Genomic DNA, 24323 nt, shown 5'->3' on the forward strand with positions numbered 1-24323 from the left:
ATGCTGCTTATTGCCAAACTAATTACGACCCTGGGTTTGCTGATGCCTGCGCTTGGAATCGGATTGCATCAGGGCGTCAAGCGCAGTGATATCGAGTCTTGGGAGAGCAGGGAACGTGCTGTGGACGGCATTACGCACCTGGCAAGATCCAGCAATGGCAACTTCAATGGCCACTTGAATGAAAGCATCGACATCAACGTGTTCGAGCGGATAAGGGAGTCGAAAAATCAGACTGGGGCATTTAACGAGAGCGACATCAGCAAGATGCGTGTCTACAATGTTGGTGTTCTAATGGCCTCCCATTTGGGTAAGTGGACTGGGCTGGGATGGGGATGGAGCAGCAGCATAGACTCACCCTCATACAACCTACCTCAGATTCACCTTTTGACCTGGAACGCTGCGGCCCAGCTGTGGACTTGGCCCTGGATCAGATTAACAAGCGCTTCCTTAGCCCGCACAACATCCGGCTGGTCAAGAAGAAGGCCAGGTAAGTCCTAATTTGTCCACCATGCGTGAATCGAGCCTGTTCCCCAATTCAATCCTACTTCCCCGCCCCGCTTCTCCTAACTTTAAGTTCTGCCCGGGCTAAGACAGTCGCATTTGTTGCGTGTTGCACGAGTCAGTTAATTACTCGAATTTCATGGCCGCACTCTTGAGCTATCCGCGCCTGATCCGCCGCATCCCATTCCCATTCCCATTTCGATTCCCCTTCGCCTTTCCATGGAATGCATTTCAAGAATGCTTTGCTAACCACTCTTAACCGATTGCCTGCTGCCCGCCCATTCCAGTTACCCGTCGTGCTCGGGCGCCAGGGCGCCAGGACTCGCAGCGGATATGCATTTCAAGGACGATGTCATCGCGTTCATAGGACCCGCGTGCGCGTTCGCTCTGGAGCCGGTTGCCCGTTTGGCCGCTTACTGGAACACCCCCATTATAACGGGAATGGGTGATCAGGTGAGCAGGGCGGGAAATCTACGGTTCGCACTGTCCGTGCCCTTCTCAACACGTATCCGCCATGTCTGCCGCGACCCATCCCCATCCCCGGCATAGACGCGGCACAGCAAGTGGCTTTCAATTATATGCTCGGCTTGGTGCATAATAGCTAACTAATCCCTCGCACCACAGCTCCAGGCAGTCACATGCCACCCCCCAATCCCTGCCTGGCATTAACAATTAAACAGGATTTTAGAAGCCACCGTTAAGCAATTCCAATTGGAATTGAATCATTGTACAAACTAGTTGCCTGGACAATGTTTAGACGAGGCTCCGTTTCAATAAACGCATTTCAATTTCCTTTCTCCCCCAAAGCCGCCTTCATCCGAGGGCGAACTGACCGTAACCTCGGGCATTCTGGGCAGAATACACAAGTGGAAAAACGAGAGTACGGTAAGTGAATTATCCTAAAGTATATTAATTAGTTTAATTACAAAAAATAAAAACAACTTAACATGATAGACTCGGCGAGAAGATACCCTGAACCCATTAACTCTAGTGTTTATAGGCTGATCCTAATGAAATTTTCAGGTCATAAATAAGATAACGAAAGAGGACAGGTTTGGGGGTTGGTTCCAAGAGATGAATGCTATACATCTGTGTATTTTAAACGTAAACTTAGAAACTAAATTTTGTATTTAAGAGGGTTTTTTTAACACTATTTCTACCAGAGGTGTCAAAATACACCTTTGCAATTTTTAATTTGAAAATGTTTTCCAAGTTGAATAATTTTTTCTAAATTCACTTTTTGATAATTCATTAATTGATTGTTACATTAATTTAGTGGCATACAAAAAACCGTTAGTAAATTTTTTAATTTGAGGATATCGCTAAAGATAAATAAGAACTTTTTTTGAAATGGGTTTAATATGTTTTTTAAAGAGTATATTGGTTCTCCATAATATCCTCTTCAACAACAGCATGGCTTTAGTTTTTTTTTATAGATTTGTCGACGCGACCTTCTTTGCAGGTGCTTTGATTGACCCGGCAAAATTTTGCCCACGCTTCTGTGCAATCGAGTGCTCTCTTGTCCCACCCATTTATATTTTCCATCGAAAAAAAAACCCGTCGTTGCAGGGCTCAAATAAAAATCCGAAGGTACCGAAATTATTTGTTCAATTCGCGATAACATCGAAAATATAAGATTTGAATCTGGTACTTCTCGCTTGTTAGTCCGACGCTCAGACACCCAAGTCATACAAGCTTTGGTCACCATCTTCCCAAAATTGATTGTCAAATTTTCTAAAACCAGGTCTTAGTGCTCACTTTCGACCAAACCTTCGAATTGGAGGGTCGTAGCTGTTACGAATTGGGTCATTCAGTCATATTCTGTCGTTTAGTCAGTCAGGATAAACTCTTTTATATAAAAAGATGAATATCAAGAAGAAGTTTAGATATTTCTTCTTTGTTGCAGGGCATGTTCAAAGACAAGTCGAAGTACCCGACGCTGACGCGAATGTCCTATTGCCAGTGTCGCCTCAAGCTGGTCTTTGCCAGCGTCTTTCGTCAGTTCAACTGGAAGCATGTGGCCCTGTTGGTGGATCGTTCGGAACTCTTCTCGTTGACGGTGGGCAAGAATCTGGAGTACGGACTGCGTCAGGAGGGGCTGTTGAGTTTTGTGCGCGAGCTGAACGGCAACGAGGAGGAGATATACGAGAACTATCTCAGGGACGCGAGCATGTATGCGCGGGGTAAGGCTCAGAGCTCAATCGTACAGATAAGAATGTTTAATATGGACCCCAATCCTCGTAGTGGTCATCTTGTCGGTTCGCGGTGTTCTGGTGCGCAAGTTTATGCTGGCCGCGCACAGTCTGGGCATGACGAACGGCGAGTGGGTGTTCCTCGATGTGGAGATATTCCAGAGCGCCTACTGGGGCGATAAGGACTGGGAGCTGGGCGACGAGAACGATATGCGTGCCCGCAAAGCGTACGAGGCTCTGCTGCGCGTCTCGCTGCTGCAGCCGACCAGCCCCACGTTCCAGGACTTTGCGGACAATGTGCGCGAGAACGCCCTCTCCGAGTATAACTACACCTTTGGCGAGGGGGAGGAGGTTAACTTCTTTATTGGGGCCTTCTACGATGGCGTCTACCTGCTCGGCATGGCCCTGAATGAGACTCTGACCGAGGGCGGGGACATTCGAGACGGGGTAAATATCACGCGCCGCATGTGGAACCGCACATTCCATGGGATTACCGGACACGTTCGCATAGACGACAACGGGGACCGCGATGCAGACTACTCCATACTTGATCTGGATCCCATCAATGGCAAATTCTCAGTGGTGGCACATTATTACGGCCTGCATAGGTGCGTGTCCTTTGCCTTGCCTTGCCGGAAGCTTCCATTAACGGCGTTTTATTCCAGGAAATATGCAGCTGCGCATGGCAAGAAGATACATTGGCCCGGTGGCCGGGAGGAACCTCCACCGGATATTCCACCCTGCGGCTTTCTGGGCAACTCACCCGACTGCCACGGGAACGGTAAGTTCATAATTCTATTCTCTGGCTGCAGGTGATTCAAAGTTGTCCCTTCTAGAAACCACAATCATGTATTCCGTCTTCGGCCTGGCGTTGTTTTTGGGACTTGTCTTTTTGGTCATCTGTCTGCTGCAAAGGTATGTAAAGTCTGAGAAGGAACAAAAAGTATGATCACAGATCAGCGGGATACCCAAGTTTATATACTCTTGCAGATATAATACATTTTTTCGACACTTTTATGAAGCCTTGGAAACATAAATTTTAGAAACAAGTGGGAGCAGATCCTGCTTCTGTACTGAAAAGCTTTGAAGCTTATAGTCCGATTATTATGAAATAATAAAATTAGATCAAAATGTGTGTACATACCCAAATGATGAAGGTATCAAGAAGGGCAATATTCTGAATCTGTGTGAACCATACTATACTAAGAATATACCTACATACCAAGTTTGGTGTATCCTGTTCTTATCATTTTATTTTATTTTGGAAAACGGAAATTATAGTCTTGCTCTGCGTATGATATACTAGAACATATATATTTCAAATTTCAAGTCAATGGCTCTGATAGTTTTCGAGATCGACGCGTTTACACTATATGACTATATCGTCGTTTAGACCAAGAATCTGTATATGTGCTTCGTGGAGATGCAGATTCTTCTTTCCTTCCGTTACATACATGCGCAGAACTACGATATAATCTTTACACATTTTCAATGGATTTGGGGTATCAAGTAGATCTCTATCGTCCAGTATTCTGGTTTGAAGTATCTATGTAAAGTTTTCCAACACTTGTTTTGTGCTAAAAATGAAAGATACTTTCGAAAATTCAAGGATCTTTTCTTTTGTAGTTTTGTTGAAGAAAGGATTGTAGTTTAACTTTGTGGACAACTTTATCTACTCAATAATAATATCTATTTTTAGTTGCTTGTAGTAAACTATCCACAAATGACCCTACTAAAGTTCACTCGCACCCCTCTCTCTGCAGGCAAATGAAGCTCGGCAAGGAGTTGCACAATATGTCGTGGCGCGTGCGACCCGAAGATGTTCTGATAGAAATGGGCGGCATGTTCGGCTCGAAGGGCGGGCTGCAGCGCCTGGACGTGGAGAACATCTCGCTGCAACAGTTCGGCATACATTCCGGACGAGCGTCGATTGCCAGCTTCGCCTCGTTGCCGCCGCAGGTGTACACGACAATTGGGCAGTTCAAGGGCGAGCGGGTGGCCATCAAGAAGGTGAACGTGAAGAAGGTGGAGGTGACCTCGACGCTGCTGTGGGAGATCAAGCAGGCGCGCGACGTGAGCCACGAGAATACGGTTCGGTTCGTGGGCGCCTGCATCGATTTGCCGCGTCCGACTGTGCTCATCCTGACGGAATATTGCTCGCGCGGCAGTCTCAAGGATGTGCTGGAGAACGAGGCCATTGAGCTGGACTGGAACTTCCGGATGTCCCTCATACACGACATCGTCAAGGGCATGAGCTATCTGCACAACTGCGACGTCGTCGCCCATGGCAAGCTGCGCTCCTGCAATTGCCTGATCGATGGACGCTTCGTGCTCAAGATCTCCGACTTTGGCCTCAGCACGCTGACCACGCCCTCCGACTTTGTGCGCGACCAGAACTACTATACCAGTAAGAGAATGGCCGTTTGGAACACATTTGTTGGTACTTGTTGTTGTTGCTGACAAAGTTGATTTTCCAGAGCTGCTGTGGATTGCGCCGGAACTGCTGCCGATGACATCGATTCCCGGCTGTCCGGCAACGCAGCGCGGCGACGTTTACTCCTTTGGCATTATACTCGAGGAGATTGTCAATCGAGGTGGCCCCTACCAGGAGGCACGGCAACAGGGCATGGACGTACACACGATTTTGCATAAGGTCCGCCAGTGCGAGTATCCGCCCTTCCGGCCGCTGATTCGCGAGCGAGAGTGCCCGCCGGATCTGCTGGTGCTCATGGAGAAGTGCTGGGCAGACAACCAGGAGGAGCGTCCAGCATTCTCCACGATCAGGAGCAACATACGCACGATCATGAAGTGAGTGAAGAGGCCCCAAATTTACCTTTAATTTTTCAATGCACTTTTGTTTTTGTCAGGGGATTTTGCGAGAATCTAATGGACGATCTGCTGAATCGCATGGAGCACTATGCCAACAACTTGGAAAGCCTCGTCGAGGAGAAAACCAGGCAGCTGAGCTTGGAGAAACAACGCACCGAGGAGCTTTTGTATCAAATCCTGCCCCGTCCCGTCGCCCAGCAACTGATGGCCGGGGATCTCGTGGAGCCCGAGGAGTTCAGCAGCGTGACCATCTACTTCAGCGACATTGTGGGCTTCACCGAGCTCTGCGCCCGCAGCACACCCATGGACGTGGTCAACTTCCTCAATGATCTCTACAGCACATTCGATCGCATCATTGGCTTCTACGATGTGTACAAGGTGAGCTCCCAATTGGATAGATTACATAAGGGTACAGATCTGAATTCTCGTTCGTTAGGTGGAAACAATTGGCGATGCGTACCTTGTGGTCTCTGGCCTGCCGGAGCCGAATGGCGATAAGCACGCCCGGGAGATTGCGCTGATGGCCCTGGACATACTTCAGGCTGTCTGCTCGTTTAACCTGAGGCACAAGCCCGACTACAAGATCCAGATTCGCATCGGCATGCACTCGGGCTCCGTCTGTGCCGGCGTCGTGGGCAAGAAGATGCCCCATTACTGTCTCTTTGGCGACACCGTGAACACCGCCTCACGCTTGGAGACCACGGGCATGCGTATGTGGCAATCAGCCAAAAAGCTTTCCAAACTCTAATGTTACCCAATTTATAGCTGGAAAGATTCACGTTTCGTCGGCCACCAAGGCCATCCTGGACAAGTTTGGCACATTCGAGCTGGAGCACAGGGGCGATGTGGAGCTCAAGGGCAAGGGCACCGTTACCACCTACTGGCTAAATAGCACCACCGAGGCTGAGGCGCGTGCTCCTACTCCGCCGCTCTTAAACACTGACGAGGTGCCTTTTCCCTTGCTCTTCGCGGGCATGGGAAAGTGAGCCAGCGCAGAGTATCCATTGCCCACCATCTCAAGTACAAATCTAGCCGGAAATTAATCCAAAAAAGAAAGTTACCCAATTGGGGAAAGAAATACCTAGTTGCTTAAAAAATAATTGTCGCTTTTTGCTCAATTGTTTTAATACTCTGTTCGTAAGGTAAAAAAGATTATGTTAGTTCCTGTGAGTTACCTGTCGGTCGACTTTTTTATCCAATTCGCGTCCGATTAAGTACAAAGATTTTGTTTTTTAACCTGTAAAATTGTAGGCGGGAAAATCTATACATAGAAATAGACCCCATTTTAGCCGCTTTAACTGTATAGAGTATTGCGCGGTCGGTTACATCCCAAATAAAATCCTTCACTGCAGCTCAATTTGAACCGAACAATAGTTAAAGCTAAGACTTACCTGACATAGTATTCGAAATATTGTGTGATATTTATATGAAAGCTAGGCGCAGGTTTTCAAGAAATTGTGTGTGGATAGATTGTACCGAAAAATTAAAAAAATTAATTGTCATTTAAAAACATTCCGTAGTGCCAAAAACAAAAAATCTTTCGCAAATTGTAATACATATATATTTATAATATTATATCTTTGTTAGCCGATGCAGCCGCCTGCAAGATAGCTTTACCGTAAGATCTGGGCGGATATTTAAATGCTTGAATTAACCTTATAAATGTTATGTTTCTTTGCATTCATTAATAAATTATTATAGCAAATGCTGTTAAATACCAAACATATATGTCGGGCATAAAATATAGTTTGTGTATTTTTAATGCTTCGCAACTTCAAATAAGATTTGTACCCATCCAACTTAAGTAGAAACTGCTTAATTAATAATTGATAACTTTATGCATGATATAACCAAAATAAAATATATTTGTTGTAATAAATGAATAAGTATTTACTTATTTATTTTATATTATTGGGCTTGTTATTACTGAAAATGCAAAAGGTTTTAATAATTTAAATTAATGCATATTAATCGTAAATTTGCTCAATTAAACAAGAAGGATTTTTGAAGCTCGAATTTGCGGATTTCAGTGAAGACAGCTTGACAGATATAGAAAATCTAATTTTAAATTTTCCCATAAACATATATATAGGTACATATATAGGCCCGATGTTGATAAGACTTGCCTCACATGTGTGCAGCATGGTATAACTCGTAAATGACAAATATGCTAAGACATTTCGAAAAATGAATATTGACTATATTCTCGGCTGTTGGTAATCATAAAAAATATATATATATATATATATAATACTTTATGAGGTGGGAAATATGCCTCCTGCTATGCGTTACACATTTTAGGTGGTTTTTTTTTAAATTTCCTCCCAATTTGTGAGCGAGTGGATGTGCTTGAGTATTCAACCGTTAAGGGTATGTTTCGACTCGTCCGTTTCTCAGCACAAAGCTCATCCGAAGCTTTTGAAGGATGTGCTTAAGGTCCTTTTAGCTCGTTGCCAAACCAGCTGCTCCTTGATGGAAACAATCAGCTGTTGGGCTTGGGAAAAGCTTTTGACGCGAAAAGTATTCTCTAGGAAAGCTGACTGAAAAGGAAACTGAACAAAAACAAAAGTGACAAAATATTAATTAAAATGTGTTTGCCCTGCAAACGAACACATACAAATGTGAACTCGAGCCGGCTCCCGTATCATTGATGGGATAGAAGGCCAGTGGAATCGTCATCCGTAGAGTTCATAGTTGCATTCGCAGCCGCAAGGATAATCTGTTTAGTTCGGACAAACGCTCCGCCAGCATCCATTGAGCACACGGTCCCCAGAGGACTCTCAGCATCATGAAGATATTCCGACTTCGTCTGGTCAAATTGCTGCTGTTTGGCTTTATTATCGCCAATCTGGTGTTCTTCTATTACACCTGGAACACGCTGCTCTGGCGGCGCATCAGCAGTGCGCTTTCGGGCGAGGGCGGAGAGGCGAAGCCAAAGAGCGACGGCATCCGTGTTAAGCTCTCGCCAAAGGACAAGGCGCGCAATGCCAACAAGCACATACGCAAATCGATAACAATTGTATTCTATGGCCACTACAACTTCGAGCAGGATCTGCGGCCCAGCATTGAGAGGTGAGTATCCCACCTGTTTACATCCCAATTATTGTTTAACTGATTGTCTCATTAGCATACTGGAGGTTGTGCCCAATATACCCATTCTGGTGCTGCAGGAGGGCGCCGCCGAGTATGCCTATCCGCCGGATAGCTTTGAGCGGAACCTGACCAGCGGCGAGGAGCAGACGGTTCACTTCATGAGTCTGGCCTTCGATGTGCGCCGAACGCGGGAGCAGCTGAACCCGCTCGCCGCAATACACACAAAATATGCGCTCCTTATGCCGGACAGCGTGCGCTTGAGCAGCAAGAATCTGCTGCAGAAGATTCTGCGCGAGATCAACACGAAGTCCGGCTCGCGGGAGCCTAGCAAACCCCAGCAGCGAGTGACCGTCGCGCCGGAGGAGCCTGTGCGTCGTTTGGTACTCGTTCCGTTCGCGGGAAACCAGAAATCCTTCAGCAGTTGCGCCAAGCTGAACCTGGACCTGCCCAATTGGACCATGGAATTAGATGCACGCAATGATAGTACGCACTGCGACCTGGTAAATGGAAGATGAAGAAGAGATGATATGGCCATAAAGTATATTTCTCTTTCCAGTTCCTGCAGAAGCACGCGATTCTCATAGACGTGGCGACACTCGGTTCTATGCCGTTGCCATTCGCTCTGCCCTTCCCGGAGATGCTCTACGTGCAGGCCAAGATTGCCAACCTAACGGTAACTTATAGTCCCCTTCATGAGCTCGCTTTCATATCGAAGTTTTCCAGACCACCGTTTTTCCTCAATCTTTTCTGGAGGGGCGCCGGCTCTTTGCCTCCTTCCACACGAAGCAGCGGCGCATGGATCTGCGACGCCGCCAGTTCCGTGAGATGTACAAGAAGCTGCAGATCAAGCGCCTGATACGACGAACCCACCGAGTCGGCGGCAAGTCCACGGCACGTGAAGGCAACTGGCAGCCGCACAGCCCCGTGCTGGATGCACAGTTCTCCTCATCCAACTTCTCGCTGCCCCTCGTCACGGACATTGATCTGTTTGGGTGCGAGAGAACGACCAAGTCGTGCATTGGCACCGTCTACAACAATCGTCCCTTCTACCACTATCTGGGCAAGCACACGCCCCCGTGCTGCCTGGATAAGCTGAAGACGACCTTCAACCATGTGCTCGAGGAGTTCGAGAACGTGGGCATACGCTACTGGCTGGACAACTATGCGCTCAAGAGCGCCATCGAAACCAATCAGCTCTCGCCCGACGCCTTCGACATTGACATCAGCTTCAATGTGCAGGATTTGGAGCGTTCGAACGCCATGAAGAAATCGCAGAGCAAGCCTCACGTGGACGGCGAGGGATTCTACTGGATAAAGGCAACCGATGGCCATTACTTCCGTGTGCAGTTCTCCAAGGTCAATCAAGTGGGCGTCAATCTGTTGCCCTACGAGATTAGCGGCAACGAGGTCCGGGCCAGCGGCTTCTTCGGCTGGAAAGCATCCACCTTCGCTTCCGACTATTTGCATCCCATGTCGACCGTGCTGTTTCTGGGCAAGAGTGTCATGTGCCCCAACAATGTTTTGGAGTTTCTCGAAGGCAAAAACATCAAGGTCAAATCAGATGATCCCATTGAAGATTAGCTGAACATTCACGTTAGCATCAATTGTGTTTAGCTCTAAGTTTCCATTTAAAGATCGTTAAGGAAGAGTTTGAAGTCTTTACTCTACACACTTCCTACTAAATGTACTATATGATCGTTGTGCTAAGCTCTATTTGTAAGATTAAGGTTATGTGTTCCTTTCTGTGCTCCCATATTTATGTTGATAGCTAGCTCGCATCTGTCTATAGATATAGCTAGATTAGTTTGTGATTATTCCTCAAGCCAAGGTTCCCGGACCTACTCGTCTACAGTCCATTCAATAAAGATCTCTGTACTATTCGTACTTATTTAATACGCTAACTTATCAAAATATAATACGTTATTATCATAATAGCTGTTCTGGCTTCTAAGTCCGCACAGTGGTGGCTGCATCCGGCACTGGTGAGCCCTCCGGCAACTCCCTAACCAAGGACAGCAGCTTCTCCAGCTTTGCGTTCTGCAACGTCAGCTGGTCGAGATAGAGCTGCTTCTTCGGTGGCTTGACCATGACACGAAGGTTGGGCGACAATTTTAATGAGGTGGTAACTCCCCTATACAAAAGATAAGGTCGCATTTATCAGATGCTCCAATTAGGCAAATACCCCCCTCGATACTCACTTCTCGTCACCCACCACAATGAAGGGCAGCTTCTCGTTGAAGGCCAGCCGGGTCAGCTTATTTTTGCGCTTGGGCACCACGGCCTGCACGCATATGGGCTTGTATTTGTTCACATTCAGGTCGAACACGTGCACCTTGCCCTCGGTGGTGACCGCGGCGAATACGGTGCTCGAGTAGGGCGCCCATTTGACGTCGCCGACGGCCGAACCTAGGTCAAATATAAAGAGCGGATCCGCGCGCATGTCCTCCCAGACCTTGATGCGCCAATCTCCGCTACACGATACGAATATATTCGAATCGAAGCGATTGAAGTCGATGCGATACACGGACATATTGTGTGCATAGTAGGTCATCAGATACTTGGAGCTAAACGCCGTGCTGCACTTGTAAATCAGACCGCATTCGGTGCCGACCAGGAAGACAGCTGGATTTATGGGATGGAATTGGACACAGGAGCCGCCACTTTTGAGTGTTACTTTGGTGCCATCCGGTCCGTCCGCAATGCCGTTCTCTAGATAAAGCGTAATGATGGTGGTTACCCACAGTTTGTTCTGCATGAGAATCCAGCTGAAGACGCATCCGTCGGAGGACACTGAGTAGAAGTTGATCTCGCCGTCGGCCATGTCCGGTCCCCATTTGATCTGCCAAACGCATTCGGCGTGCTTACACTTAACTCCCCTGGACACGTACATGGGCTCCTTGCAGCCATCGCGCAGATCGTAGACGGCCACATTGCCATCGTATAGGCCGATGACCACAAGGAACGGATAATGCGGATGGATATCGCAGCACATGACGCCGCAATCCGTCTGAACTAGAGCAGAAAAATCCATATTATAGCCGAAGTCTGACCTGGAGTCCAATCAAACTCACTTATGTAATCCGGGTACGACGGGTTCTTCACGGTGAACAGGCACAGATAGCCCTCGTTGGGCTGTTTAAGGAAATCATCTGGAAGGGATTTGATGTCAGGAGCAGCTGAATTTCAATCGACAGCGGGGCTTACTTACGTGAACCAAAGCACACGGCGAATAGATCGTAGTAGCTCGGATTAAACGTAATCTCGGTGACGTTCATTTTCTTGGTCTTCTCGTATTGGAACTTCCAAAGTGGCAGCAGGTTGCCCTCGCCTTCGCGATACTCATCGGCCGGATCCTCCCAGTAGCGATAGTCGTTGCCAATATCATCGTATATATTCTGGTTTATCATACGCTCCAGTATCTGCCAGCACCTGACATACTTCCGGTTGAGCAGCTCCGCTATCGCGGTTTTCTTTTTGAAGCTCTTTTTGGCCGAGCGTCGTCTTTGATCGCCATGGACGTGGCCCGTTCTCTGCTGCTCCTCGTAGTCCTCGATATAGGTGTCAAAGATGACCCACTGCAGCACGTTGGCGCCGAACTGGGAACGAGGCGGCGGAATGGTTTGGGTATCCACATTCTAGAAACACGTCACGGATTGTATTTACAAAGGATTCCATATATATTCATTGTATTACTTACACGCTTGGGATTGGTGTAGGTCAGAGTAGCCCGTTCACAATAGTTGAATTGATTGATCAGCTTGCGCTTTTTGCCTGGAGCCGCAGCAGCTTGCTGTACGCCGCCTTGCTCCTCCTCATCGCCGCCACCCTCGGTCTCGGTGGCCGCTTCGCCCTCGGTTGCCTTGCCCTCCTCGTCCTCTTCTTCCTCGGCTTCCTCCTCCTCGCCGGCGGCAGGACCGCGTTTGCTGCCCATTTCACTCTTTTCGTCCTCCTCGCCTTCACCTTCGCCCTCTTCTTCGCCCTCCAGTACAGTTTCCCGCTGCTCGACCACCGAATAGTTTGGCATGGGCAATGGGTAGCCGATTTCATCGGATTCCTCAACCTGGATGCGCGCCTCTTCTGAGTCCACGTGCAGCGAATTGCCCGGAAAGCTTATTAAGGTCACAGTATTGCCTGGCAGGGGGGCCGACACATATTCGCCCTCCTTGAAGCTGTACACAACCAAATTACGTAGCACATTTGTATTGGTGGGCGTGAGGACCTTGGTGACCTCCTCCCCGAGCTCGGCCTCTGTCAGATCAAGTTGGTCATCCGGCTTGATCAATTGGCGTGATTTCATCCAGGCATCAAAGTCATCAGCATCGCCTCCCCCGCCGCCACCTTCTCCCTTGGTCTTCGATCCTCTATTCTATTATTTATAATAGAGTAAATAATGGGTTAAGAGATAATTGGATCAGCCGGATTCAGTGTGGATTCCAGTGTGGAGTGTGTAGGCATCATTATTGGAAGTGCGATAATGGTTAACATATCTGGGAGCGGGATATGGATAACCGGTCAAAGACTTACCTTCGATGACATGACATTGCAGTGCTAGGATACTTTACAGGAATTAAACATCAAACTAGGATCAAACATCAATTGTTCGAATTAAGGGTGCATCGATTTTGAGCTACGTGATACGATCAATATATCTACAATATAATCAAAATCCCACGGCATGCAAATATTTAAATTTTCAAGCATGTCGAAGCTAATTCAATACTTGCCCATTTACTCTTTCCAAAAGTCTAGAACAAATTTAATTTAAAGCTTATGTTTAAGGGATTCATATTTGATTTTTTGGCTGTGCGAGGGAGATAATAAAATTCCTTGTAGAATTTGCGGTTTACGATCAGACAAAGATATTACGTTGATAATTTTGACTATTTGATATTCTCATAAAATTTACTCTAAACATTGTATAACTTGTTCATATGGGGGCACGTCACAATTATTCCTTTAATCTTTACTTTATCCCACGATTTATTTTGGAAAGGGCATTTGTGTTCGGCGAGCCGAGCTCTCAACTGGCTGGCGTGACATTTGCAGTTACCTCCTCGAGTAGCTGCTGCTGTTCCTTCATGGCCTGCTCATCTGTACTGGGGCCAGCCTGGTCTTCCGGTGGACCCGCGGCACCGTGGTCTGACATTTGACGAGTAACTGTACAAGCTAAACACTAATGGATCAGGTGCGGAGCAGACAGGTAATCTACTTATTGATGCTATGCACTTATATACAGTATATGCAGCTGTCGATCAGTACGCACAATTTGACGTATTGACCAACTGACTGACGGAATGACTGAAGATCTACATACAACAAATTACATAGTTGGAGAATAAGATTTGTATTTACAGAATTGGAGTTAGGCTGCGGCTAAGATTGTATTTACATTTTGTTTGGCTTGTTGCTGTTGCTGTACAACTACACACAAAAAAAATAGATATATATATATATGTACACACAAACACACACACACGCAATTTGCACTACTTGCGATAAAAGCAACTTGCATAAGGTCTAGTACAAAACTGCTCAGATACAGATAGATATACAGTTACAGATACAGATACTGATACAGATCGCTACGATTGAATACTCAAATACCGCCATGGCCTTGTTGGCTAGCTTCCACATCTCGGCAATCGTTATGGGAAGAGGAGCGCTAGTCTGAAATGTTAAGGCACGAGACGTGCGAGGCCTGAACCTTTTGGAAGGCGCAACACGACTGAGACCTGGTCTAGGGGACAACCTCGAGTCAGCCAGCTCCGGAAAACGAAACTGATGACGTTCGCGAAACTTTCGACTTGCGACTTTCGACGCGCAGCCCAAAAGTTGCCTCGCTGACGTCTGCAGCACGTCATCGTCAATGTAAGGTAAGGATGCGATTGGAGCCGAGAGGGTGTTGACATTTCCGGCTGGGGCGCGTAAATAAATAGAAAATTGCACACAACTCGATTAAAGCGGATCCCGACGTACTGTTTGGGCGGACTTGCCTAGGCGTCGCTTTCAGTTAGCCATTTATTTTTATGCCGAGTCTACAGTCGTATCAATGTCTGATTTATTGACGCTTTTATTGCGTCGAGGCAGGGAGGTGACTTGACTTTGATTGCCAGCGACACTCAATTGGCCCGGGAGTAGTCGGATCCGAGAAATTCTTCGATACAGCTGCATTTCTGCACTGATCTGCCGTGCAGGAAAGCGGGTAGTGCCATCTCTCTTTAGCGGCACGCACATGCCAGCTCCAATCCCCCACCTGACCCCACCTGACCCGACCTCACCCCGCCCTGCGCCGCCTTGGGCAAATTGCAAATTATGTTTCGTGACAAAGTTCCATCAGAGCGCCAATAACTTTTGCTGCGCTACGTTTCAGCGAACTTATTAAAAAGTAATTGCGAATTTTTAAATACGAAAATAGACTCCCGTAACGAAGGACGACGGTATGACAAGGATTTGCCCATAGCCCAATCACAATGTTGACAGCTCGCAAAGTGTTCGCATGCACAGAGACCGGATGGACCCCGGACTCGAATGGAATTGTGCAAAGTGCTGTGGCAAAATAATATTGGAATAATTGTTTACCTTCTTCTGCTTGCCCTCCTTGGGCTTAGACAACTGCATGATGGAGCTGGTTTCTCTCGGCGTTTGATGTGGCTTGCGGATAGTTTTACCAAAAAATGTATCTAATTGTGTTTCTCTTTGTTTTTGTACACACACTGTGCAGGTCTCATGTGGAGGCACTAATGTTTTCCTGACATTAACTGAACAAATTTTCGTTTTTCACAGTCGAAACTTTACGTAATTGTGAAAACAGAACAATAGAGTCCGCCGCTTGCTTTTCCTTTGCCACTCAACGTCAACGTCTTTGTTTATTTGAGTTACTATAGAAATTTCCTAATGCTTCCAGCTCACAGCTCCCAGGCATTACTTTTTGCCATTTGCATATCGATTTGGCTGCGTAAAGCTATTCCTATTCTTCAAGCTTTGTTTGGGTAACCGGTTCGTGCGAATATTTTGACAGTCAACATTTTCAGCAGTGAGACTAAGTGAAAACCCAAGAAAAGCTCTTAAATTCACTTAAGGCTTGACATTAGATCCAAGTGTATTAATAAAGTCATGCTGACAGTCTGGAGTGAAGCAAAATAAACCATAATAATGATAACAGTTCCTTGCGAAGGTAATCGCTGAAGAAAGTAGAGTCCTTATATAGTAATTCGACATGCCAAAATGTCAGCAAGGCGGCTTGGCACTTACTTACCTGGAAGAAAGCCCCATGTAAATCCAACTAACTCTGTAGATATTTTTATATTTTATATATATATAATATTTGTTGGCTGGCTTGAGGTCCGGGTTTGTTAAGATAAACAGTGAAAACAACTTTATTTTATATTTTGTTTCCAATATATCCCCTTTATATATTTATATATATATTTTATCGCTTAAGATATAGTACCACCCGACTCCCAACTAAAATATGCTTAATTTCTACGCACAACAATAAGGTAGATTACATATGTGAATGAGACTTGGTTTTTAAATTTTATTTTTAAATTTATTCTTTGAATAAGGAAGACAGATAAAGAGCCTTGATTTGCTAGTAAGGAAGTCAATCCAATTGCAGTTTTCTGTTTGACATAACAACGCGTTAAGTATTTATCTGTAATCCCCATAAATAAGTATGTTGTTTATACGAAGCTCGCTGTGTCGACAGAGTTCAATGTTCGCTCGCAAGCGAATAGATAGAAGGCCATGGCTGGGGTCATACAAACGAGAACTTTGGACGGGCAAGCCTCTCACCAGATCGCAGACACGAGCAAGGCTTCTTAACCTTCAAGTTAAGATTAAAGAGAGAACTTGACTTTTGAATGTAACACATGAATGATTTTATTGTAAAGAATGCGTTGTTATATTGATTATGCGAGTACATCAATATCGGTATAAATTGTATATTCTATGTGCTATGTATTGGGTGTGTATACTTATAATCAATTAAGTAGGGTGTAAAAGATCTATGTTTGCTGTCTCAGGCTCTTCACATATCGCACTGGCACTTCGGGCAGGTAAACGCAGACAAAGAACATCATAGGTCCAAAGAGAAACATGCAGATCAGCCAATAAATCAAGCCAAAAGCTGTTAACGCGTCCATATACACCGGAAATGATGAGTCTCGATCAGACAACGTGAGGTTTTAAATCAATTACAAATAAATAACTAATATCACTAAACGCCGGGCTTGGAGATTGTGCAACAGGGCAAAACACGTCTGTCACAGCGCCGATGTCTCTTTAATTAGATGTAGGTCACTTTAGATCTTAAATCTTAATGCTAAGGCTCCTTTGCTGTTGGGATTCCTTTAGGCTCGCCACCTGGAAGGAATACGGAGAGAGAGATTAGTTGGATCTGGATTGAATGAAATGAATGAGTCCCTCCCTTAAGCATAGCTAGCAGAATGAGTCAACATTCGGCTGATCTTGAAACTTACGCGCTGCACGTAATCCTGCCCGTTGGCCAACTGGTACTGTTCCAGCTGCGATGTTGAATCATACACTTTATACTTGGCTACCGCCCAGGTGAGTTTATTTTTGGGTTATAACCCGCCTTCGACCAAGCTATTTAAGCGACGCCTCACGCTCGTCACAGCTAATTCGTAACTGAAGTGGCAACGAGAACCACGTAAAGCCCCAAAGCTGCCCCCCTCTCCCCGCCTCCCTCTGCCCCTCACTAGCGATCTTTATGCTATTATTTAGATAGCAAGCTCTCTAGTGTGTACGTGAAAAAAGCTTTAGCCTCCGATTTGGAATTGTTCGGGCTGAAAGTTGGTTTTATGAACACGATACTGGTATTTTTCAATGACGACGACCAGATCGAAAAACTGGTTTACAAAATGTACTAGAGAACGTTTGAGGCTCGGTCCAATTAAAATGTTAAGTATTTGCTGTTACCACAAATTGTTTACGCTTTGATAACAAAAGCTAATTATAATTTATAACGCTTCAAAATGTTTATAAAGATATTCCAATGCAAGCTGATAAAAGTGAACTGAAATCACGAAATTTTATTGCTCAAGTATTTAGAACTTTTATAAATTCTATCGATAAGCAAGTCAAGGCTGCACTCAATCTAATGCCCCGTATTATTTTGATTATATCTAGAACTTACATGATATAGAAGTAATTGTCGCTATCCTTGCGTTTGGCATCGCCGCGGTCCGAGTCTCTCCTGGCCGCGTTCACCGAACCCGGATCCGAATGTGCCTGCATGTTGCCGTTCCAGGTGGCCCAACGACGCGTAACGCCATTTTGCTGATTGGCCAGATTATTCTCTTTGTTCGGGTTGGCGAAAAACGACTTGACGCTATCCATGGCTATATAAATTGATATATCAAGTGGGGCAGAGCGCACAAATGTCGAGCCTCCGAAAGAAAACAAATTGATAAAGCTAAAAATATATCAAAATTGATTTGTTTTTTTTTTGTGAATTCGAGTTTTCAGTGGACTCGTCTGTGTCGTCAAGACATACATTATGTATAAATAATTTTTTGTGTGCACATAAAAAAACGCTGTTCTCTTCGTGTTTCCAAGTGTTGTTTTTTTTTTATTCTTTTTTTTTTGATAATGGCCTCGTATGATTGCTTTGAATTAATTCAATTTCTGATAAAGTTTTGAAGCGTTTCGAAACAAATAACAATTTTTGCAAATTCACAAAAAGGTAAATGAATTGCAAATAATATTATTATGAGGCATATATTTTTGTGAAGGTAACTTTTGATATGGAAGCGATAAGTATGCAATTTATAAATGTATTTATTGGCGAAAAATAAAATGCGTCTTAGTTTCAGCATGACAATTTTGAAGATTAGCGCTTCTATATATACTATAAAGTCGATGTCGATTTATACATATTATCAATTAACACTCGGACGCGTAACAAGTTCAAAACAGTTCACTTCGCACCACTGATAACAGAATGTCTAAAAAATCAGCTTCGAGCACGCGCCATATTCAACAGCAATTTGATTTGTTAACAACAAAGCCAAAACGGACAACGTGGCACGATAAGATGGTCCTTAAGACGACGAGGTGGAGCACTGTTGCTGATAAAAGCAGCCTTGGAGCCCGTCGTTCCACAAGGGGTTACTGCTTAGTTGGAAATAACACAATGCCAAACGCGACCTACCTCAAGGCTGCCACAAGTTGTGCGCCGTTGTAATTGGCTGGAATGATTGATGGCTACTATTCGCGCTCAATTCTCTTGGGGTGGGGGTAACGCCCTTTTCAACGTTTACAAATTGGCCTGACACAGTTCCAGCAGCTACTCGCGCACTTCCAATTTCAATTCCAATTCCAATTCTAATTCCAGTGTTCCGCTCGGAGACTATGCGAACCGTTTTGCACAATGTCTGCGATCGCACTGAACGCAGCGTCGACAACGCTGCTCGATGGTCGATGCCGGGCGCTCCGTAGGTTTAATCAATTGCGAAGGCGTCACAAACACAACATTGAATTTATATATACGTACATACATGTACATACATACATAGGCATGTGCATACATTTATATACAAGTGTGTGTGTGGGTACATTGCTGTAGATGCTCGAACCGATTACATTATGTTTTAAATGCACATGGGTTTCTTCGACGCGCTGTCGACATCTGGCGTTGTTGTTGTTGTCTTTCGTTTATCTACCCGGTCGGGGCAGTTTTTCTTGTTTGTTTTGATCGTTGTTTCTCACTGTACACATGCCCACTCTATGGACACTTGCATACATATATAAACAGGGTGTGTTTCGAGGCACAAAATGGAACAGTTTTAATTTGATTCGTTATACCCAAAAATGTGTTTCTTAATGTTACATTATTTTCAATAAAAAGTTTATTTTGAGAAACTGAAAAATTCACTTAGTAAAAGTTAAGCCAACCCAAGCAACAATGCATAAAATCCAGTTAACCATTTAGAAAATTTTTTTTAAAATCGATCGATTTAAATGGAATAATGGCATACAATGAAGAAAGTATGACAATTAAACCAGCCCCTGTTCATATACATACATATCTACTTTAAAACTCACCTATGTATGTAAATATTCATTATTATTCACAGTACTTCTTACTTATGTATATTTATGGATTCTTTTGTTCGACTTTAGCTTAAGTTTAAATACAAACAAATGCATACATTTACATAAGAGAATTGCAATTTTAAGTGTTTATCCATTTATATGCATACGCGCATGTAATTACCTGTCACTTTGCCAGCTTCGTACTTTGCCCTCACTTCCGCACTGCGAGTCTCTTTCTTTTGCTATTTGTTGTGCTCCGGCGTTCCGCGTGCCATTGATAAGGCGAATGCAATTTTACAACTGGCCGCAGCTACTCGTCGAGTGTGTGGACTTTGTACTTTACACTTTTTCTCATGCAAACGAACCAATACCAATACATACAAATAGTTGTGCTGATAAACGTACGCGTGTATTAAATATATGATGCATACAAATTTATGTAAGTCTGTAAATGAAATGTGTTTGTGTGTAAGTTTGTCTTAAGTAAATAGCTCAACATCACACATTAATATAATTAAGTAGCTTTAAGTAAATATTTCTTAACTAGTTCGAGTGTTATCGACCATATATACCTTTTACCCATAACTGAAGTACCCTTCAACTCAAACATACACACACAAATATGTGTGTGTATGTACATATACATACACACTTTCAAGCAGCGGTTGCTCTATACAAAATGGTTTCTTGTCTTTGGGTTGCCCTTCAAGGCAAGTTAAATAAATTGCTTCTAGAACTTATTTATCTATCTGATCTGAATATCGTGAAGCTTGTTTGCTTGGCATACTTAATTTTATAAACAGACCCTTTCAAGTGATCGTTATTCAAGTTGTTATAAGATATAATAATCAGATTTTGTTCAAAATGGCTATACATATTTGTACAAAAACCTATAGTGTAATATTATATAGCAATCGGATCGCACCGTCTACATCAAGAAGTATCTATATAAGACTTAGGGACAAATTTGCGTGGAATCCGTTAATTAACTTGGCTACACTACACTTACTGCGGTCGAAGACGTCTTTTTCACTATGTCACCCATTATGCGAACGAATTAAAAATCAAAAAAAAAATGTATCTAGAGAATTATATAAATATTGGCATACGGTATGCAGTTATGTATCCTACAATTTCTGCTTTTACAACAATTACATACATCAAAATCCAAAGCGAAAATGAAGGGAATTTAAAGTCTAAAATAGGCTTAGATTAACATCTAAGTTTAACAATTATAAAGTTAAATTAGTCTTTGAGCGTAACTAGCCCATAGTTGTTGGGGCTTGGAAAGAAACACAAATAATTCATAGCATACTTCTAGGCTGAATAATAATATTTGAGTGATCCCATCGTCATAGTTGTTAGTTAGTGACTTTTACCAATTCAAAAAGCCCGTGTAAATCTAAAAAATTAATTATAATTATATCATCCAATTGTTATTAAAGGTGTTCAACGCCCACAACAAAATGTGCGTTGTTTATTTATTACAATGTTCGCATTTCTTTTTTACAAATACTGCAAACGATTTTGCAGGATGCAGGACCTCCAACACCGACTCTGTGGTAAACCGTTGCAGCTTCTTCAGGAATCATCCGGCTCCTGCCCAGGCCTCTTTGTCGACCCTTCGGCTCCGAATCTGCGCAGCAGCAGAGCAGAAAACTGAGCGGAACCGCTTCGCCTTCCTCCAGAGTCTGTGGCAGATTCCTACCACGCGTTTCGGGCAGGAAGAGACTGGCAAAGCCACCGACAATCAACAGCGCCCCCATCACAATCAGGGGCAGCACCAGCATCTGCTGGCCCTGCACGCAAAATGGAATATTATTTTTGCCAAACAAGAGTAACATCTCAATCTCAATATGCTTACCATGTGATTAATTACCGGTATAATTATTGGCCCCGTCATGGCCACCACGGAGCTGAAGCTCATGCCCAGGCCACGCACCACGGTCGGGTACAGCTCGGAGGCGAGCAGGGGCAGCACTACGAACGCCGATGAGATGCCCATTTTGCCAATGCAGTAGAGGAGCAGCATCACCTCCGCCTGCTGCTGATACAGCACGGTGGCCACACAGGCCACTCCGCCAACCAGCATGGAAATGAAGAGAATCCAACGCCGTCCGAAGTAGCTAAGGCCAGGCCAGATCAGCAGGTACGTGGGCAGCTCCACCGCACCGGCCAGAAAGAAATTCCAGATCTCGTCGCCACCCAGCGCCGGGGCATAGTAGCTGAGGCCCACGTAGACGCTGGTGTTGGCGAACCAGATCAGGGTCACGATGAGCGTCTTGCGTCGCATATTTGTGCCGCGGAAGAGGTCCAAAATGCCGTAGTGCGTTGTTTCCGTGGGCTGCGTCCGGCTTAGTCGTTGCTGCAGCCGCTCCACAAAGTCCCGTGAGACATGCATTCCGTTGACACGAGCCATGACCTTGAGGATTCTCACTGCCCGCTTTGTCTGGCCCACGGCTAGCAGCCAACGTGGCGACTCGGGCAGCACGAAAAAGCAGGAGAAGAGCATCAGCAGCGGCAGCGATACGGCCAGGGTCAGGTATCGCCAGTCACGCACCAAGTAGACCACGCCCTTTCAATATACATAATCTTAAATCTTCTATTATCACGTTAAGCGAGATTGTACCTACCGCGAGCAGGACCAGGCCTAGAGAATAGGCAATGTTGGACACAATTGTGCAGAATACTCGACGCTCCGGTCCCACGAGCTCGATTGCCAGGACGTAGGGACTGGCCAAGATGGCGGGTACGGTGAGACCCACGACAAAACGAAGACCCAGCCAGGAATAGTAGTTCCAGGCAAAGGCGCTGGCCGCACAGGCCACTATTTCGAGCAGGAGATAAGCGTAGAAGGAGGGACGTCGACCCCACAGATCGACCAGATAGCCAAACACATAGTTTCCAACCAGACCACCCACGCCGAAGAGCACTAAGGCCAGGGTCACGTAGAAGCTCCTATCGCAGACCAAGTTCCACTGCAAGCAAAAGAATATTAATTAAGTTCCATCAGGGAGCATCTCGTACCTCTTGAACAACCGTGCTGGGATACATGGATCTATCGTAATGCCAGCCATGCTGACAGGCCACAACAGACTCCTGATCTACCTTTAACAGCTTTGACGCCTGCTCCTTTTGCAGCTCATACGGCGTACGGTACTCCAGATAACGCACCTATAATAAAGCAAATAATATTAAAACTTCCTAATTCCGTATTCTGCAACTATAAGACGGCTAAATGTGGTACAGGCTAAAATAAATTGTAAATCCATTACAAATACTTTTAAAACAAGAAGCTAAATTAACTAAATTAAATTTAAAAAAAACAGTCAACAATAAATATACTCTTATTAAAGCAATAACAAATAATTATAAAGTGGCTTTATTTGGTACTTTAAATATCGTAAATATCTTAATATCGTAACGAACTATCTAAACGGGGTAAACGGCTTGCGCACTGCTTGATTTCAACGTTGAACTGCTTTAACTTGTGATGTTCATAGTACACACAAATGTGCATTTATGTATGCAAACTGATGTAAGCAGTGAATGTAAGTGATGTAAGCAGTGGATGAATAAGCATACAACAATATTGATTATATAAGATACATAACAGATTTAGAGACATTATTTTTTAAGTTCTCTCATGTAGTTTTAGTATATATGGGAATTTCATAAATTTAATTGGTTTTTAAATACTTCATTAAAAGGTTAAACCGTCGCAAATACCTCGTAACATATATATATTAAATCATTTGCAATTAATACTGGAATAAAAGTTTCTCTCAAATATCTTATGGTTTTCAGCTATCTGTCTACCATCGAATTATATTCTCAAGTAGGAACTGTCCATTATCAGAGTTCAAAACTTCCAAAACAGCTTAACCTTAATGATTGGAATTTTTTATAAAAGCTTTTTCCAATATGTAAATACTGTTACTTGACGAGTTACTTAAAAGTCTATAAACAAAATTTGACCACTTTTTCACTGTAGAACATTCTCGTCTATTTCTGATTATGTAATTATAATTTAAATGCTTGGTAATATGGGAATATTATTTATGAAAAAAGATAAGATGAATATTAATTCACGCACTATTTCACTGTAGTTGCGGACAAACATGGCACATTCAGCGTATGCGCCGTTCCCGTCCCGTGGAATACTTAAGTTCTTGACGAGCTGTATATAGTCCTGTGTCCATGGCTCTAGCTCCGGGATGCGGCACCAGTGCTTCGGCGTGGCTGCAATAAACAACTGACTGCAACGAAATTAGGCGATTTGAAAGGGGCTAATCCGGTCCAGAGACTGGCTGGGAATAGTCTGTCTGGCGTGGTCAGACGAACCTGTAGGCGTGAAAGGCGCACGGCAATGCCGCCGGCAGCAGTACCGAGCATATGATAATCTTCTGATACAGGCCGAAAGCGCCCACCTCCTTAAGTACTTCATCGAAATCCATTGTACCCACTGAACCGAACCCGAATCAAATGCGCGCACAACTGAACGCGGGGCCTTGCGCATTTCCAGCTTCCAGATTTCGCCTAAGCGCTAATCCATGGGCTGTTCCGCCACGCGGCCAAAACTCAATTGGACATAATTACATTACGGCCTTTCGTGTGTTTTAATTAATTGGACACCGCTGCGTGAGACAG

General features: G+C 44.6%; 5 protein-coding genes across 6 annotated transcripts; 2 read left to right on the forward strand and 3 right to left on the reverse strand.

Annotated features, from left to right (window-relative positions):
• LOC135432448 (atrial natriuretic peptide receptor 1) lies at nucleotides 1-6561 on the forward strand. The gene is made up of 13 exons (XM_064688154.1): nucleotides 1-307; nucleotides 376-487; nucleotides 789-954; nucleotides 1309-1386; nucleotides 2408-2684; nucleotides 2746-3301; nucleotides 3359-3474; nucleotides 3530-3608; nucleotides 4457-5100; nucleotides 5171-5501; nucleotides 5561-5900; nucleotides 5959-6232; nucleotides 6288-6561. Exons 1-13 carry the CDS (start codon nucleotides 1-3, stop codon nucleotides 6506-6508), a joined length of 3501 nt encoding a protein of 1166 aa, XP_064544224.1. The 3' UTR covers nucleotides 6509-6561.
• A 1534-nt stretch (nucleotides 6562-8095) lies between these two features.
• On the forward strand, nucleotides 8096-10516 carry LOC135431837 (ribitol 5-phosphate transferase FKRP). The gene is made up of 4 exons (XM_064687171.1): nucleotides 8096-8594; nucleotides 8650-9115; nucleotides 9172-9288; nucleotides 9339-10516. Exons 1-4 carry the CDS (start codon nucleotides 8311-8313, stop codon nucleotides 10194-10196), a joined length of 1725 nt encoding a protein of 574 aa, XP_064543241.1. The 5' UTR covers nucleotides 8096-8310; the 3' UTR covers nucleotides 10197-10516.
• Nucleotides 10489-15422, reverse strand: LOC135431836 (dynein intermediate chain 2, ciliary). The gene is made up of 6 exons (XM_064687170.1): nucleotides 15195-15422; nucleotides 12313-12981; nucleotides 11824-12250; nucleotides 11687-11764; nucleotides 10814-11627; nucleotides 10489-10746 (listed from the first exon to the last, which is right to left on the reverse strand). The coding sequence occupies exons 1-6, from the start codon at nucleotides 15231-15233 to the stop codon at nucleotides 10563-10565; spliced, it is 2211 nt and encodes a 736-aa protein (XP_064543240.1). The 5' UTR covers nucleotides 15234-15422; the 3' UTR covers nucleotides 10489-10562.
• A 1049-nt stretch (nucleotides 15423-16471) lies between these two features.
• LOC135431965 (uncharacterized) lies at nucleotides 16472-19027 on the reverse strand. Of its 2 annotated transcripts, XM_064687396.1 has the most exons (3): nucleotides 18790-19027; nucleotides 17773-18051; nucleotides 16847-16979 (listed from the first exon to the last, which is right to left on the reverse strand). In XM_064687396.1, exons 2-3 carry the CDS (start codon nucleotides 17973-17975, stop codon nucleotides 16967-16969), a joined length of 216 nt encoding a protein of 71 aa, XP_064543466.1. In that variant the 5' UTR covers nucleotides 17976-18051; nucleotides 18790-19027; the 3' UTR covers nucleotides 16847-16966. The 2 variants fall into 2 exon arrangements, with proteins under 2 accessions (XP_064543467.1, XP_064543466.1); XM_064687397.1 differs by lacking the exons at nucleotides 17773-18051; nucleotides 18790-19027 and adding an exon at nucleotides 17096-17238 and having other exon boundaries at nucleotides 16472-16979.
• Nucleotides 19028-21151: 2124 nt separating this feature from the next.
• On the reverse strand, nucleotides 21152-24146 carry Balat (Beta-alanine transporter). The gene is made up of 6 exons (XM_064687395.1): nucleotides 24018-24146; nucleotides 23770-23932; nucleotides 22701-22847; nucleotides 22307-22651; nucleotides 21538-22248; nucleotides 21152-21472 (listed from the first exon to the last, which is right to left on the reverse strand). The coding sequence occupies exons 1-6, from the start codon at nucleotides 24128-24130 to the stop codon at nucleotides 21158-21160; spliced, it is 1794 nt and encodes a 597-aa protein (XP_064543465.1). The 5' UTR covers nucleotides 24131-24146; the 3' UTR covers nucleotides 21152-21157.
• Between the last annotated feature and the right edge of the window lie 177 nt (nucleotides 24147-24323).

This window comes from Drosophila montana, unplaced genomic scaffold (genome assembly GCF_035044405.1).
Source record: "Drosophila montana isolate Dmon_TW-CO22-7 unplaced genomic scaffold, ASM3504440v1 contig_3200_1, whole genome shotgun sequence".
NCBI classification, from domain to species: domain Eukaryota; kingdom Metazoa; phylum Arthropoda; class Insecta; order Diptera; family Drosophilidae; genus Drosophila; species Drosophila montana.

Bases quoted from the DNA above. Each gene is read 5' to 3' on its own strand.
- LOC135432448 (XM_064688154.1), top strand. From the start codon at position 1: ATGCTGCTTATTGCCAAACTAATTACGACCCTGGGTTTGCTGATGCCT. The intron at 3,475-3,529 runs GTAAGTTCATAA...TGTCCCTTCTAG, and splicing joins ACCCGACTGCCACGGGAACG to AAACCACAATCATGTATTCC. The intron at 5,101-5,170 runs GTAAGAGAATGG...TTGATTTTCCAG, and splicing joins CGACCAGAACTACTATACCA to AGCTGCTGTGGATTGCGCCG.
- LOC135431837 (XM_064687171.1), top strand. From the start codon at position 8,311: ATGAAGATATTCCGACTTCGTCTGGTCAAATTGCTGCTGTTTGGCTTT. The intron at 9,116-9,171 runs GTAAATGGAAGA...TTCTCTTTCCAG, and splicing joins ATAGTACGCACTGCGACCTG to TTCCTGCAGAAGCACGCGAT. The intron at 9,289-9,338 runs GTAACTTATAGT...GAAGTTTTCCAG, and splicing joins CCAAGATTGCCAACCTAACG to ACCACCGTTTTTCCTCAATC.
- LOC135431836 (XM_064687170.1), bottom strand. From the start codon at position 15,233: ATGCAGTTGTCTAAGCCCAAGGAGGGCAAGCAGAAGAAG. The intron at 12,982-15,194 runs GTAAACAATTAT...TATAAATAATAG, and splicing joins AGGAGGGCAAGCAGAAGAAG to AATAGAGGATCGAAGACCAA. The intron at 10,747-10,813 runs GTGAGTATCGAG...TCTTTTGTATAG, and splicing joins ATTGTGGTGGGTGACGAGAA to GGGAGTTACCACCTCATTAA.
- LOC135431965 (XM_064687396.1), bottom strand. From the start codon at position 17,975: ATGGATAGCGTCAAGTCGTTTTTCGCCAACCCGAACAAAGAGAATAAT.
- Balat (XM_064687395.1), bottom strand. From the start codon at position 24,130: ATGGATTTCGATGAAGTACTTAAGGAGGTGGGCGCTTTCGGCCTGTAT. The intron at 23,933-24,017 runs GTTCGTCTGACC...ATTTCGTTGCAG, and splicing joins TGCGCCTTTCACGCCTACAG to TCAGTTGTTTATTGCAGCCA. The intron at 21,473-21,537 runs GTAAGCATATTG...TTTTGCGTGCAG, and splicing joins TACCGGTAATTAATCACATG to GGCCAGCAGATGCTGGTGCT.